General features: G+C 41.0%; 1 protein-coding gene across 1 annotated transcript in view; it reads right to left on the minus strand.

Annotated features, from left to right (window-relative positions):
* Window positions 1-711: 711 nt before the first annotated feature.
* The window catches only part of wscd2 (WSC domain sialate O sulfotransferase 2), a 44,023-nt gene continuing 29,726 nt past the window's right edge, over window positions 712-15,008 (minus strand). The window contains exons 4-9 of the mRNA XM_085425498.1: window positions 13,121-13,305; window positions 10,171-10,292; window positions 9,926-10,100; window positions 5,479-5,643; window positions 5,184-5,384; window positions 712-2,471 (exon numbers count right to left, since the gene is read on the minus strand). Coding sequence (XP_085281624.1) covers window positions 2,119-2,471; window positions 5,184-5,384; window positions 5,479-5,643; window positions 9,926-10,100; window positions 10,171-10,292; window positions 13,121-13,305 — 1,201 coding nt within the window. The 3' untranslated portion in view covers window positions 712-2,118. The remainder of the gene's footprint in view (window positions 2,472-5,183; window positions 5,385-5,478; window positions 5,644-9,925; window positions 10,101-10,170; window positions 10,293-13,120; window positions 13,306-15,008) is intronic.

Here is a 15,008-nt window from a genome sequence, read left to right on the forward strand (position 1 = left end):
TGGCACACTTTGGACGAACTGAGCATTGTTTGATCACCACAGCCTTCCTGAATGTTGTCACTGAGCATGTCCCCTTTATGACCACAGTGTACTTATCTTCTATCCTACTTCCAGCAGGATAACACACCACACCGCAAAACCCAAGCCATCTCGAACAGGTTTCTTTAGCATCACAGTGAGTTTACTGTGCTGGCCTCCACAGTCACCAGCTCTCAAACCAATAGAGATAAGGTGGAGCCGGAGATTCACATCATGGATGTGCAGTGTGATGCTAATATGGACCAAAATCTTTAAAGAATGTTTCCAGCCCCTTGTTGAGCTCTTCTGAAGGCAAATCTGTCTCCAATGTTTGTCTTTCATATACCTGTTTTGATATTTAACCTGCTAAAAGAAATTAGCACGTGCATGTTAGCAGCACACGACATTAGTATTTATAGCTTTAGGTAACGAAGCAGAACGCTTGTCAGTGCTTAGTCTTGTTTTTCTCTTGGCTGCGCTCTCAGAGGTTTACAGGAAAGCCTTGTTGTGCACACTGAACCATAAAACTACAGAGCGCCTAAGGGTCACAGCAGGAAAACACTTTTTCTCTTACCTGTAGTCACAGGCAGATCGCTATTGTGATATGGTATGCGATATATTAATAAAAATGTTTAAGACTACTGCAGATCGTAGCAGATTTCTAAAAATTCAGACATGAGTCACTCCTTGGATTCACTCATTTATTGGGCCATATTACATTACATTCATTCCATAGAAAATACATTCAAATGTGACACCTGTTCAATAAGTGCCGGCTTGTCAATAAATGCAAAGAGCCAATAAAGTTTAAAGCATGTGTTAAAAATAGAAACAACCTCTCCCGTTTGCCTGTTGCAATACAAATATTTTGAACGTGTTCAGCATACACTATAAAAATATAGTTTTATTATACTGAAAATGGAAGTCAGTTAATGCTGTCTGGCTCTCAATCACTGGTGCTGTTGTTGTTTTTTTATCCTTGGATTTATCAATCTGTGTATTTGTTTGTGTTTAAGCGGCAGAGGAGATCGAGCGCCGTTTTAAGACGTGCTGCACAAAAGTTTGCTGGAGTTTTTTTGTTTTTTCAACAAGGAATAGGAAAATGATTACGAGCTTTAACGGTTTCAAAGCTTTTCTTACAACAAAGCAGTGAAAAAAAAGAAAAAAGACAGTTTTCACATTCAGTATGATTAGCTCTCATAAATAAACCTCTACAACAGTCACTACTTATAAGGTAAACTCCAGTCTATTACATGAGTGTAATGCCTAATTCCGCAGTGATCTTTGGGGAAGGTGTTGCACACCGAAGTGCTTTTTGGATTTCTGCATCGAGTCCAGTGTTAAGAAAACATATTCACAGCCAAATGAATCAACGTGTGCGCTGCTCACGGGAGATAAATAAATGCCGCAGACATTAATCCTCTTCTCTCCTCGAGTCAGTCTCTTCGAAAGGGATAACTCAGCTTCTTGAATAACCTTCTGATTTCTCGTACATACAGTGAATTAAACACCTTACAAAATCTTGGAAACACACAGTATCATCACCATCAGGTAGTTATACCCTGCATATTGCATTTTCCCCCCTAACAAAGAGATACAGCTTTCAGTGAGCTTCTTATATAAAATAGTTCTGTAACTGTAATAGCAGCAGGAAAATTAATGTTTTGACTTTTCTTTTGCACAAAATAAGCTCACTGAACACACTTTGCAGTGTTGTATCGTATCTTTTGTCAGCACAGTCAGATGAGCCCCTCTGTAGTCACAGCTACTGTAGCTTCTTTGTGTTAAGGCATGTGCACATGCCTACACAGCACATGTGCATAGAGCAGGATAAGGAGTGCTTTTCATTCAGCAAATGAGAGAAACACAAACCTTGCCTGCTAAAACTGTCACGTCTACTCCATGAATGCATGAAGCTGATTTAGTTTCGTTTAAAAAAGAAACAGATGACTGAAAAAATGAAATAGGTGTCCATCTACATGACTTAACAGACATCTAACACGATAAAAAATCTATTTATCTCATGAAATTCTACAAGATGTGCAGGAATAAAAAGGAAAACTAACAAAATAAAAAGGAAAACAGAGGTCTTCACATTTATCATCTTGGCATGTATTCCTCTGGAACCCCAGACATGTTTCTTTTCTTTAAAGCAGCATCTACTGTTCTGATCAGTTCATTGATGTTTGAACGCATTTCAGGAGTATACGGGTCGTACTCGAGCTTACGTAGCCCCGACCGCTTGAAGTTCCCGTCCTTCTGGCCCTCGACGCAGAGCAGGCGATCCTCAGAAACCTTCAAACCCAGAAACTCGACCATTCCTTTGAGCTTGGTGAACAGGTCCCTCTTCAGATCCTCAAAGTGGACCACGTGGACGTTCCTCCCATAATGCAGCCAGTCCAGCGTGTGGGACGCCCACCAAGGGGCATAGTTCTTGACAAACTCGGGCCACTCTGCAGGACAAAGAGGCCACAGAACATAAATAAATGAGGGTTTTGGGTACCAATGCACAAGTTAAAGGGCATTCTACAGTACAGACTGAAATATAGCAGGAAGAACATCTACAGCCACCCTGTGAACAGCAGATGGATCACCTCTGGCGTCTTGTGTCAGGTCTTTGTTGGATTTTTTCCTGTATTTTAAGAAAATGACTTTTAGATATTGTTTATCTGCTGTAGTTTTTTCAGGCCTGACACTTCTTCTTTTGACCTCCACTTCTTCAATTTCCTAATTTTTCTGTTTTTAAAAGACACACGGCACACCATGCTGCGATATGCCCAGTTTTGGCTAATAGCTCTTTGCTCTTGCAAAAATACTATTTTATCCTAATTAACTGTGTTATGTTTGGCATTTTTCATAGATTCAAATAAAGAAATGGGAATAACGTATGAATTTTTGTGTCAGCATGCTAGTACAAAGTGCCTAAAGATACAATTTAAAATTGGTTCTTTGCTAAGTTTGTCTGTTATGTGTTGACACACTGGTTCATCCTTTGAGTTGTTGCCTTTATGCTTGAATGACTCATAGGTCAACTTACAAAAAAGCACTGCTATAGCAGACTGCAATTAAAAAGAAGTGACGGGGCAGCCGATTTCCAAAGCAAAACCTTGAAAGACCTTCAGAAAGCCACTTCAAAGTGCTCAAGAGCACTTCAAAAAACACCAGAAAGGGTGGCTCAAGACTTTTGCTTGACAATGATGAAACAACTGTAAACCAAAAGTGTAAGTGAAAGAAAGATAATAAAAAAGAAATAACAGAACTGAGCCGTCTCCATTAACACCAGAAAATTTGCACTTTGAGATTTCAGCTTAGACGAAGAAGCGGTTACCAAAGGTTATTAAGTCATAATTGTCAAAGAGCTCATATTGCTAAGTGCATGTACGTTTTGTCTGTTCGAATAAAATTTAAGTTCTCGGTAAAATGAACTTCGGTACAAAAAAGTCAAAGTGTCAGCGTGGGCATAGAGTTAAGAGGAAGTGAGAGCTGTGTTAGCTGTGTTAGCACTGATGTCATTCAACTCCAGAGGCAGGGAGGACACATTAAGTAATTTCTGAAATGTCCGGACATTTTTGGTTGTCATTCAAACTGCAGAGCTGCTGTGAGAAAACCTTTTCTTTCAGCTTCATCTAGTGGCCCATAAAAAGTGGGAGCTGGCAGGAGCTGTGCTGCATAAGGACAAATCTTTACTGCTGGGAGAGGGTATCGATAAAGTTTAAAGTCTGCTGAGTTTGCAATGTCTCAGAAACCAATCATAGAGGCAACTTTAGTGCCAGAGTGGACAGAATATCAGAAATTTCCCCCAAAAACACAACCAGCAGTGCAGAAATGCCAAGAAGCTGCAAATACAGAAGTTACAATAAAAAACATCAAAGTATTTTAACTTTTTCTCCAAAATCCTGTTCTGCTCATTTCAGAGTGAAGACACAGACAGTATCTTTTTGACAGATTACCCCAAAAAAGGCATCTGTATAGCTTCTAAATCTACGAGATTACAGTGGAAAATAACTCACTGTGCTTTCTAAAATGGCATGACCTCCAAAATAAGTTGCACTTGCCCCTGAGCTGACATTATGGGGCCACGCTGGAAGGCATCAGTGTCTGTGACATCATCTGTGCCCCACAGTCTCCCTCTGTGGAGGTGAATGCATCAAATCGTACATGTGGGGCCCTGCGCACAATGTCACGCTGACCCGCTCTCCGTCTATTCGAAGTGGCAGCTGTCAGAAAGCCTTTCTCTTTAGTGATGTCACTGCATCATTTTCCAAACAACAGAGGGAATAAACACTCATTGGAAATGGCAGGCCAAATGTGCTGAAGTTTCCACAAAGAGAGACAACTGCTGGGTCGGCAACTCTCCAGCCTCTGGGGAAAAAAATCGATGAAACCTCGCATAAAGTCAGACAGACGATACGGGGACGAGACAAAAGCGGTTGCCACGGTTACTAAGACATGAAGAATGCAATAGGAAGAGCAAAATTTGCCTGAAATATAAAGACATCTCTATATTTTACACATAGTTATTAATGAAAAATGAACTTAATCCATAATTTTAAGCATCAAGTGGACAAAAGAGGAATTAAACATGACTAAACTGTGACTTCCTGGATGGAAGACATTTCACCAGCTTTTTAAACTGTGCATTCGTTTTCTGACTGATAACATCTGCAGCTAACAGCATAAAGAAGGAAACAAAGTAAGCTGCTAAGTGTTCAGATCATGCATACATATATTTCCCACTTTAAACCTAGAATGAAGATCTGAATCAGACTTGTCATAAACACTTCTAATTTATCTGACTGCTGATGCTGTGGCTAAATGGTGTAAATGATTTTCAAAAGACAAAATGTTGCGCTCAGCCACACTGGTGCAGGTCAAACTGCTAAAAAAGGCCAGAGTTTGATTGCATTTCCTCAATCCTTTGCCCTTCTATATCACAGTTTCTCAGTTCTTTTGTTTTTCTCTCATTTTGCAGTGTTTCAGTTTCTACTTATTGTGAAGCTTTACTCAAACTTTGTTCACCACAATGTTATCAGCACAAAAAATGAAATATGCCCTCAGTGCCTCAGTTTAATGAAGTCTTTTATTTTCATTTTCTTCATAGTACGATGACGGAGAGACTTCCGTGCAACATAATATTCACTGATCCAGAGATTTCCGCAGCTTACCTTTCCCTCTCCAGTGGGCCTGGGAAGCAAATCCAATATGTCCACCATATTTCCGGTTAAATTCTGCCATCAAGGCTTTGTAGGGGTTTCGTATCATGAGGATGCTGGAGTCGAAGGCTTCGATTTCTTTCCTGCCGCTCTCATGTGTCTTAATGCACATTGTCCTCCCACTCCGCCAGTGGTCGCGCTCCCCTTTAAATCCTGTGAAACAGCCCAGAGTGACTTTATAGCATCCACGGTGGTGCATTCATGGCTGAGCGCCTGTGAATCGTGTCAAAAACATGCCGAGGCATACCTTTATTGTACAGGGAGCCATCAAAGTAATAGCTGCCGGTGTAGAAGCCAGTGGCGAGCTCTATAAGGTGGCGAGCCCAGGTGTTACCAGCTCCAGGGAAACTGGCGAGGGCCACCAGCTGCTTAGCACGAGTGGGAAGGAAGTGCCGGTCCATGCACCGATTATCTGACAGTGGACAAAGATCAGCCGATTAAATGAACCTCAAAGTTTAAAATTAATACTGAAAATCAGTCACTTCCTGCGTATTTACACAGTTTTGTAATAACAGACACAGAATTATTACGTTTCAACTTTGGATGATTATTATAGAAAGAAGAAATGTCAAGGCGGGCTTGTTTTATTATATTTTTCTCCACAAAATATCACCTAATAACTTCAAACAGTCTCCCAACAACTCAAGTTGACCTGTCTGTTTCCATCCAAACTATTACACCTTTTAGATATACAACATTTGTGTTCGATTTGTAATAATTAGGGTTTGAATTATTGAGTTATGTCTCAGTCATGCAAGTGTAAAAACAATCTCCTTAAAACTTGCAACAGGATGCAACCTGTCTCCAAATATTCATGATCCAGACCAACTGCAATCTCTCTCAGACACTCTGTGAACAAAGCAACTGACTGCAAGGGGTCACAAACCAGACAACAACATCTCAGCTTCACAGCACTACTGTCTTCCCTAGTAGGGTGTAGCATTGGGCCAAAACCATGTGGTGTGGTAAACAATCGTTTTTTCCAACTGAAACCAGATTTAAAGCTAACACATTCAGACCTCTGACAGGTTCCCTTTTCTGGGTTCAGCTTGCCAAGAATGATCACATGAAGTTCATTTCCCACAGCAGCTGATTTTTGTTTTGTTTGTTCACAGCAACCTCCATTTCTGTTTACTGCAATGTGACTCTGCTGATCCAAGCCACATCTGTCCACTGCGTTAAGGAAACACAGCCCACAACAACGCCTGGACTGAAGACAGACCTATTCTGGATTTTTGAGTTTCATAACAATATTTGGAATAACAAGAAATACAGCGATAAGCATGCATGTGTCTGGAACCCAAGATTTTACAGTCAAATCCAAGAACATTCATGATGATATTGTTTTAAGTAAACGTTTTAGAGCATATACTATTTAAAAATTTGCAAATTTACAAAAAAGGAAAAAAACAAATAAAAATGAATAAATAGTGTTCGGATGATTTGCAACATCGAGTGTGCATAATGGCACGAAAATAAGAATTTAGTGCATGTGTGTGTGTGTGTGTGTGGGGGGGGTGTCAGGCAGAAGCACTCAGAAGTGTGACTTCCTCATATGTGACCCATCCCTTTGCTGTTCGTGTGCATGTCTGCAAACTCCAGACAATAATATCACAGCCATTTTTTTTCTTAGTGCCCTCTGCTCCTGCTTAAACTGCGTGGACACACTCGGGTGTTTTCACACTTGCATCCTGTTTGTGCGCACACAAAATGCTGAGACTTTTTTTTATTTCTGTTTATTCCCGAAATTGTTCACATGTTGTGGTTTTAAGCTTTGTATTTATTTTTAGTTTTTCCAGCTCATAACAAGCAAAATATCTCAGTATTAGGAAAAAAGGAGCCACAGTGGGATAATTATACCTGTTGTGCAAACAGAAGGTTATTATTTTTCCTTCATGACAGAAATTCAGAAAGAAACTAATTAAATTGGAGCCAAAGTGCTTTGGTGTATTGCATCTGGGTTTCCTAAGGTAGGGACCCTGCCCACTCCATATGAATAAGTGGTTCATGTCTTCAGTCCTGTGTGTTTTCCAGGTTGGTATACCAGGAAACCACACACACACACACACACACACACACACACACACACACACACACACACACACACACACACACACACACACACACACACACACAACCTTTTAGCACTAGTGTAATGAGTCTTTTTAGGGACACGGCTGTTTATCTTAGTTTAGTCTGTTGCCATGGCATCTTAAGAAAAAAAAAGGCAGGAGCTATGTTACAAACAACGCTTTTTTAAGCTTCATAATGTACCGATAATCTGTGTGTGTGATTGCGTGTATTTATTTTCAATACTGCGGCGCTGAACCCTTGGCATATGGCACAGTGCCGATAGTGTTAACGCTGTGACTGGGTTAAGGTTTAAAGTGTGACGCTGGAGGTTTTTTTAGTTTGTAATTCATTTGATGTTGTGAGCTCAAATGAGAACAATCATAGTTATTTAAAAGTAACTCTGAGGCTGTGATTTATGCTGTGAGATACCTGAAATATTAACTGGTTGAAAGTGAAGCCTCCTGAATGAATCTCAGTGTTGATTTGGTTTATACAGTTTGAAACTGAGCACGAGTTACGTCTGTTGTTGACATAAAGTAAGTATAGCCAACGCTGGACACTAGAACAAAGGAACATGTGGAAATTTATAACAGTCATGTTTATAACCAACCAACCACTTGTTACTTTGGTACAACTAGTCCTAGGACTCGTAACATTAGTTCACTGCTCTTTAGTCAATGAGTTTGCATAAATTGCAGCTTTTCCCCAATTTTTGGTTTCTGGTCAAACAGGGAACTCTCCAAGCGGACCAAAGTGCGTCACTGCAAACCACACCAGAACAATCAGTCTGCTTACTGAGCACATGTGTCTGGAGAAGAAGCACAGACAACACATTTACTCCTAACATTTGTATTTATATATCTGTTTCCCTCACTTCAGTTTGCTAAAAACTGTGCACACTGCATTCTCCCTGAATGCAAAGTGTGCTTGGCAATGGGCGTGTTTATTGTCAGCACACAACTCTTAGCCTCTGAGATGGATCATGCTCCCACCATAAACAAACCACTATGGAGTTCCTTTGGAAGTACAACTAAAGCCACCTCCTCCAAATTAGTCTTGGTGGTCTCGTCTGTACCTGAATGTGAGAGTGCAAAGCTGACATCTATACAAATGAATCCCACCTCTTTATCCATTTCTCTTTATGTGGTTCTGAAGTCAATTATCTCTTCCTTTAGCCCAACTACTCCATGAAGTTTCCTAAAAACCGGGCTGATAGCTTTTGGATAGTGTGGAGGTACTCAAAATGTACCTGCAGCCCAGAATTAGCTTAGCAGAGGAATTAAATAATTGATACTAGCGCAGGTGATATATTTTTCATGTCAGTTGACAAAAATCCACGATAACCTTTTGGCACGTTGTAATTCAAGTGGTCTAAGAGGGAACTACATTCCTGCACCTCCTCTGGGCTCTGTTTTCAAGATGCACTTCGACCAATCAGACGTCATTTTAGACGAGTAGCAGCTTCAAGAGTGAAGTTTCAGGACTTTGCCTACAAAATTTAAAAACATGAACTTGTCTAAATGAAGCTTACACACACGTTTAATAAGAAAGATCTGTATTCAAACATCTGTCTGCTTCTCGGATGTTTGGTAACTTATCTAAGCTTTGCATCAGTTCCCCTTTCCCACACTGTCAAGCTCATTGCAAGATCACAAGTCCAATTGTCCTTCTGCCTGCCTTCTTCAGGTCAATCAGCCGCTACTCCATGTACTTTAAATATCACTGCGGATTTTTCATTTTCCTTTCCAGATGCCTTCATGCAACCAGCTTCCTTCCCTCTCCCATGTCAGGCTCCATCCAAGCCTCCATCTTCATCTCCATCACCAGCATCTAGATTCCGAGGGGTTTTTCCCTAATCCCTATCACTGCTGGGATTCTGCTGCGTCCAATTGACAGATCTGGATCTGATCTATAGATCCCATTCTCATCACAAGTGATGATCACCATTGTGAATTCTGGGCAGCTCAACACAGAAGTTGGCATCTTATCTAAATGAGAGGCACATGCAAGTAGTAGAAGCTAGAAGGCCAGTGAGTAGTCCAGATGTGTGAGTTAATAAGGAAGACAACCACAACTTTTTTTTATTTCACATCACAGACTGCTATAATCAGCAATGCAGTCAACATAGAAAGTAAGCAACTGTGGAGCCAGTAAATACATAAATATGAGTTGAGTTGAATTCCATGCTAGGCCCAAAACAGCACTAACTTAATATTAGAGTGTAAGATGCATGTCTGGTTGAAGGGGCTAAGAACAGATGTGGCAAAGCTGCAGGAGAAGAACTGTTGATTTTTAAATTCTGTGATTTTTGAAATGATCTTCTTCACTGCATGATCACATCTTTAATCCACCACAGATTCATGCATCTCATACGTGGAATCATCTACAGCTCAGGGTTGAACAGTCAGTGCCAAAATCATTTTGCAAACTTTGCACGACATGTAAGTTAGACAAAGTTCCGGCTCATGCTGACACTTTGCACTTGAATACCACATGTGTTATCATACTTTAAATTGAATGTGCTAAACCTCAGTCTGACTTGGACTTCCCACCAACAGAATGTGACCAACTTCAACACATGTGTGGCTTTTCAGCCGCTGCCAGGAAACACTTAAATTTACCTTGAACCTGTGTCTGGTAGACGACAAAGTACTTGTCGTTTCCACAGCTTTCAAACTCTTCCCCTTGGCACTGATTGAGACACATGCCCTCGTCCTCCAGCTCATGCAGGGAGAAGAGGGGCGTTGGGAATCCGCAGTAGCATCGATCTCCAGCGAGCACAGCCAGCGATTTCTCCTGGAACACAACAGCCATTATACACTGAAGACACACTCGTGCAGCGTACAAATCCCCAACATCCACTCACCCTCTCTGTGCACATGTCCACGCACTTATCCACAGACATGTTCTGGATGACCGCGCTGAAGGGGAGAGCCAGTGTGACATTGTCTGGCCGGTGGAAACACCCTTTGAAAATGGCACTGCCATCTGAAACAGACAAAACAAGCCAGACTGTCACTTACCAACACGAAAGAACACAGAGACCCTAAACTAACAGCAGCACTCGTGTCCCTGGGATGACTTGCAACCTCCAATCCTCTCTGTGGTCTGATGTTGGTGAAGACAACACATCACAAAAGCTGCTCTTCTCCTTCATGTGCAGGTCTTTTTTTTAACCTTATTTTAATTTGTTATTGACCTTTTTTTGCCAGCCTGCTGAACCTAACTGAAAAGATAATTTAGTTTTTATTCACGATGGAAATGTTTCTCGCACTGCACCACAACTTTAAAGGGTGACACCCAGATTTAAGTCACTGCTAAAGGAAATCTAAACATCCATTTCACATTTATTGCAGGCTGTCAACCTGTCAGCAGCGCCAGTATAGAGTACTTACGAAAATGTCTCTGTTGTCAACAAACTGTTAAGAATTAATGACAGAGGAGAGAAACCAAACAAGCGCTGCTTTTCACTGTGACAGACAGTGTGATGAAGACACCTTGCTTGCTCAGACATAGCCAAGTAAAATATGCAAATGGAGCTTCGTCTCTTTGGTATTCCTTCCTCTCAAAGTTTATAGTGTCACTACCAGTAAACAAGACTATTGAGCACTCTCTCCTTTCCTTTACAGGAAGTATTAGTGATCAGTGGTGTCAGACTTTAAAAAAAAAAGAGAATATCCCCTTTATAAATTAGTTCTAGTGCTGTGTGTGTGTGTGTGTTAAATGTTTTATTTATTTTCGACCTTGTTCTCTGACTTAAAGTTGCATTTTTAATGCCACGTTCTCTTCACGGATCCTGTTTGTGTTACCTTTCTGTGTTTTAACATGCTGCAGCTATAAATCCATCCAGCTATCACAGAAAATGAGGTCTCAATAACAAAGAGTGCATCAACGATGCATCTGTGCTCAGTTATTATAGCTTTTAAGAGCTGGGATTTACTCGGCAAAGCTTGCAAAACACATCACATTTCCTCCATTTCCTCTTTGATGTTCTGAGCAGCCCTCACATGACATGAGATCGGGGTTAGAGGTGAAAATGCCGACCTGAAATGCTTGCGCAGCAGTTAGATAGAAGGATTAAAAGCAGAAATGAGAATAATAACAAACAAACAGCAGAGGAACAGAGGGGTGCACTGTGAAGCAGGTTCAGCATAGCCAAACTTTCTTTGTGTCAGCTGGCTCAACAATTTCTCAAACCCCCAGTCAGAGATAACGGATATCGCTACGGTTGCTATCAACAGTCTCTGTTAATCCAGGCTTCCCGCTTCTCACATAAAAGAAGGATTCGGACGCATTATTAGACTTTTCGTCCGCTCAGAATTGATCATTTGAGTGCCGCCTGCTTCAGTCAGAGACATTATGAGGAGAGCAGGTGATAGAGATTGAAAAAGAACGGGCTGTAACAATGAAACAGCAAAAGGAAGGCCTGGGGGCATTCAGGTTTTACAGTGGCCCATACCCCAAAACAGGAATGTGGAAATTACATTAGAATGTGTCCAATTATTTCAACTGATTTATCACAGACTGGTCAAAGTCCTAATCTTTGTTTAGCAGCCATGGTTTCAGCAGAGTAAAATCAGGTCTAGGATCGAGTATAAAAGTATTCATTTTATGCATGATCTACTGAACTGTGACCATATATGGTGATTTTTGTACTGCAGTCTTTTAGCAGGTTCCTTCAGCTGTGCCAACATTTTTATTAGGTTGCATCTATAAAATGTTTTCCTTCAGGACTTGGAGCATGTTGTGATTATAACCTGCTGTGCACCAGGTTATCTGTTCAGCATAAAGCTGAATGTACCAAGGTACAGCCACCTTCGTCACAATGAGAACCTTGACTTTAAGCTTGAAATACCACCCTAACCCAATAATCTTGCTTTGTAGTGCACACCTCTGGAGAGAGCAGTTGAGCTATGAAAATATTCACCACATATCTGCATGGTAACTCTCTCTGATCTCACAGTATTTCCAAGAAGCAGGAGCCAAGAAAGAGAAAAAGGAAGAGTGAATGCAAAAAGGAAAGGGTGGGTAGAGTCACCCCACCATGTGTTCGGGACTTTTTTAGATTATAAAGAAAAAAGTTCCCACAACAAAGCAACAAAGCAAGCCACAGTTTTATAACAGGTATAGCAGGAGAAATAATTTTTAGACACCCTGCTGAATTTGTTACAAAGGAAAGATTTTTCTGGATGTTTGGTTCATATTCTGTCTCTCTCAATTAAAATTCAGCTAGCATACGAAATAAAGACTGTTCATTAGTTTGTAAGTGATCCAGCAGGGAATCAAAAAAATTAAGCATATTCTGTACTATAAGATCATTACAACTCCTGATAATCAGCTCTTTCTCCCAAGACTGAAGTTTTCCACTGGCAGGCAGTCGGTGTTTAGGATGAAGACCACAGGCGGCTGGGCTGTGTAGGTAGAGCAGCTCCCCGGGGAAAGAGGTAAACACAACAGAGCAGCCTGCTCCCGACTGTGGCAATAAAACAAATCTTTTCCCTCAAAGTAGCCGCGGGTGTTACACTCCTGAATCAAAATTACATCTTTGTGCCTAAGTACAGACTCTCAGGACACTCATATCTAATCAGATCCATCTTAGAAAAGGGACCCAAGTTTAATATTTTATTTTCAAATATCAAATTCAATTTTTATGGCAAATCTATAATGAAATTAAACTTTTTGAAGGTTCCATTTAAAGGATTCATTTCACATTTATTTTAGACTGTGAACCTGTCAGTGTTGATATAGAGTATTTATATCAGCAGTGGTAAACACTTGACGTGTTGTGTTATTGGATATGCTGATGCCAGACTTACAGCGGCGCGCAGACTCCTGACTCAGCTCCAGCCTATAGATGGACAGTCTGTTGGGCCCTCCGCACACGTTGCTCTTCTCTCCTTTGCACTCCATGTTGCATTCGCTGTCTGAAGCATTGGGCGCCTGGATCTTATGACCACAATAGCACTCTGCGCCAAACTCCAGGCCTGCAAACATATATCCCCTGGAGGGAAGAGGAAAAAAAGGATTAGCATTGTTAGCGTAGGGAGACAGAGGGGTTTAAGTGATCGTTTTGAGCCTTCATTATGTTCCTTAATCCTCCACAGGCAAAAACAGTTCATCCTCTGGAGCAGCTGGGAGAGCTGTAATCAATGGAAACAAACCACTGATGTGGTTTGTGCATGAAAATATTATTCAAGAATAATGCATCGCTGTGAAAATGAGAAAACTTATGTGCTTTGCAGGCGTCTTAAGCAAAGCCAATTATAAATGTGTGCAGTATACTAGAATTTATCACACAGGGCTTCTCCTCTCCGTACTGTTGCCTGATGAAGGATCTGACTCCCAGAAGGCTTTTCAGGTGCAATTAGACATCGAATATGCATACCTCACACAGGAGAAATCCTCAGGCTGTCAATCAAACCCAAACCCCTTTCCCCCCCTACGATGTGTTGCCCCACATTTGTTTGTCTGCTTTTATTAACCCGCTACTCTAGCAAACGTGGCTGCAAGAGGCAAGAACTAATAGGAGAAGGAGCTGAAAACAGGCATCTCTCTCTGCTCCTATTCTCTGCTCTGTGAATCAGTCATGGGTGTAATTCAGTGCATTCGATAGAGCCGTCCCTGGTACTCCACAGGGAGGGAGGAGGGAAAAAAAAGAGGTGAGAGAAGGATGGTGAGGTATCGCGGAGAGTGAGACGGGATGAGAGGATAATGGGAAACAAATGGAGGAGAAGTGGGGGAGATGAATGGCTTGAAAACTGGAGCGCCTATTTTTACTACATGAAAACTGTGGCAGTGCAAAAAAACCCTAAAACAAAACAGAATTTTTTTGGCAATCAGTGAAAGAATACTTGCATTATAACAAACCGACTGATGTTTTTTTACCTTATAAAACATGATATAAATGCAAATGTAATTTAATAAACGGCCTGAGGCTTTTTGTTTTGTTTGTTTTTTAATGAATGGGCTTTAATTATAAACCAACACCAGCATGACTCAAAACCGCAGTTCAGTGTTTCAACAAAACAATCACATTTCTTTATAATATGCAGAACTAAAACACAGTAAAAGCTGAGCACTGCATAATCTTAGAGGCCTGAAGAGGCCGGGTCAAAATCTAGTTTTAAAGTCTTTATCACGTCGCTTGTGTCATTTCGTTTTGTACGTTGTGTTCAATGTTCTACTCAAGCACAGGAAAACTATTCACGTACACAAACAGGGAGGTTAATGGTCCGGTTAGCTCATTTTGCCCTGGGCCGCAGTAACAGATTAATGTGGCCATAGCTGAACGGAGGCCGAGGAAGGGGCAGCCCAGTTAAGTTCTTCCAGCAAGTTGTTTGTGTGCCATGACCACAAATAAATAGAAAAAGGGTATTTTTGAAACTGCAGATCCAAAGTTGGGAGGACTTGGATGCCTAAAATATCATGTGGTCTGTGGTGGAGCACTGGCTCATACTTTAGCCTATTCCAAGAGCATTTTCAAACATTTTCACACCATAAGCAAATGTATTCTGTCACGTTGAGTCAAGAATGAACTCTGGAACTCAAAAACTGTGAAGGATTTGTTATATGTGATATAAAAATGTGATACGATTGGGAGCCTGTGTGCAGCCACAAATGGGCCTGGAGGTCATCTTGCTTGGTCTGCTGTGCATCTTTCCTCGTGAGCTTTTCTCTCTCTTTCATTTATTTATTTTTTGCTTT

The sequence above is a fragment of the Rhamphochromis longiceps genome, linkage group LG12 (assembly GCF_057381845.1).
Source record: "Rhamphochromis longiceps isolate RC_006_pf linkage group LG12, R_longiceps_female_GT1.1, whole genome shotgun sequence".
In the NCBI taxonomy this organism is placed as follows: domain Eukaryota; kingdom Metazoa; phylum Chordata; class Actinopteri; order Cichliformes; family Cichlidae; genus Rhamphochromis; species Rhamphochromis longiceps.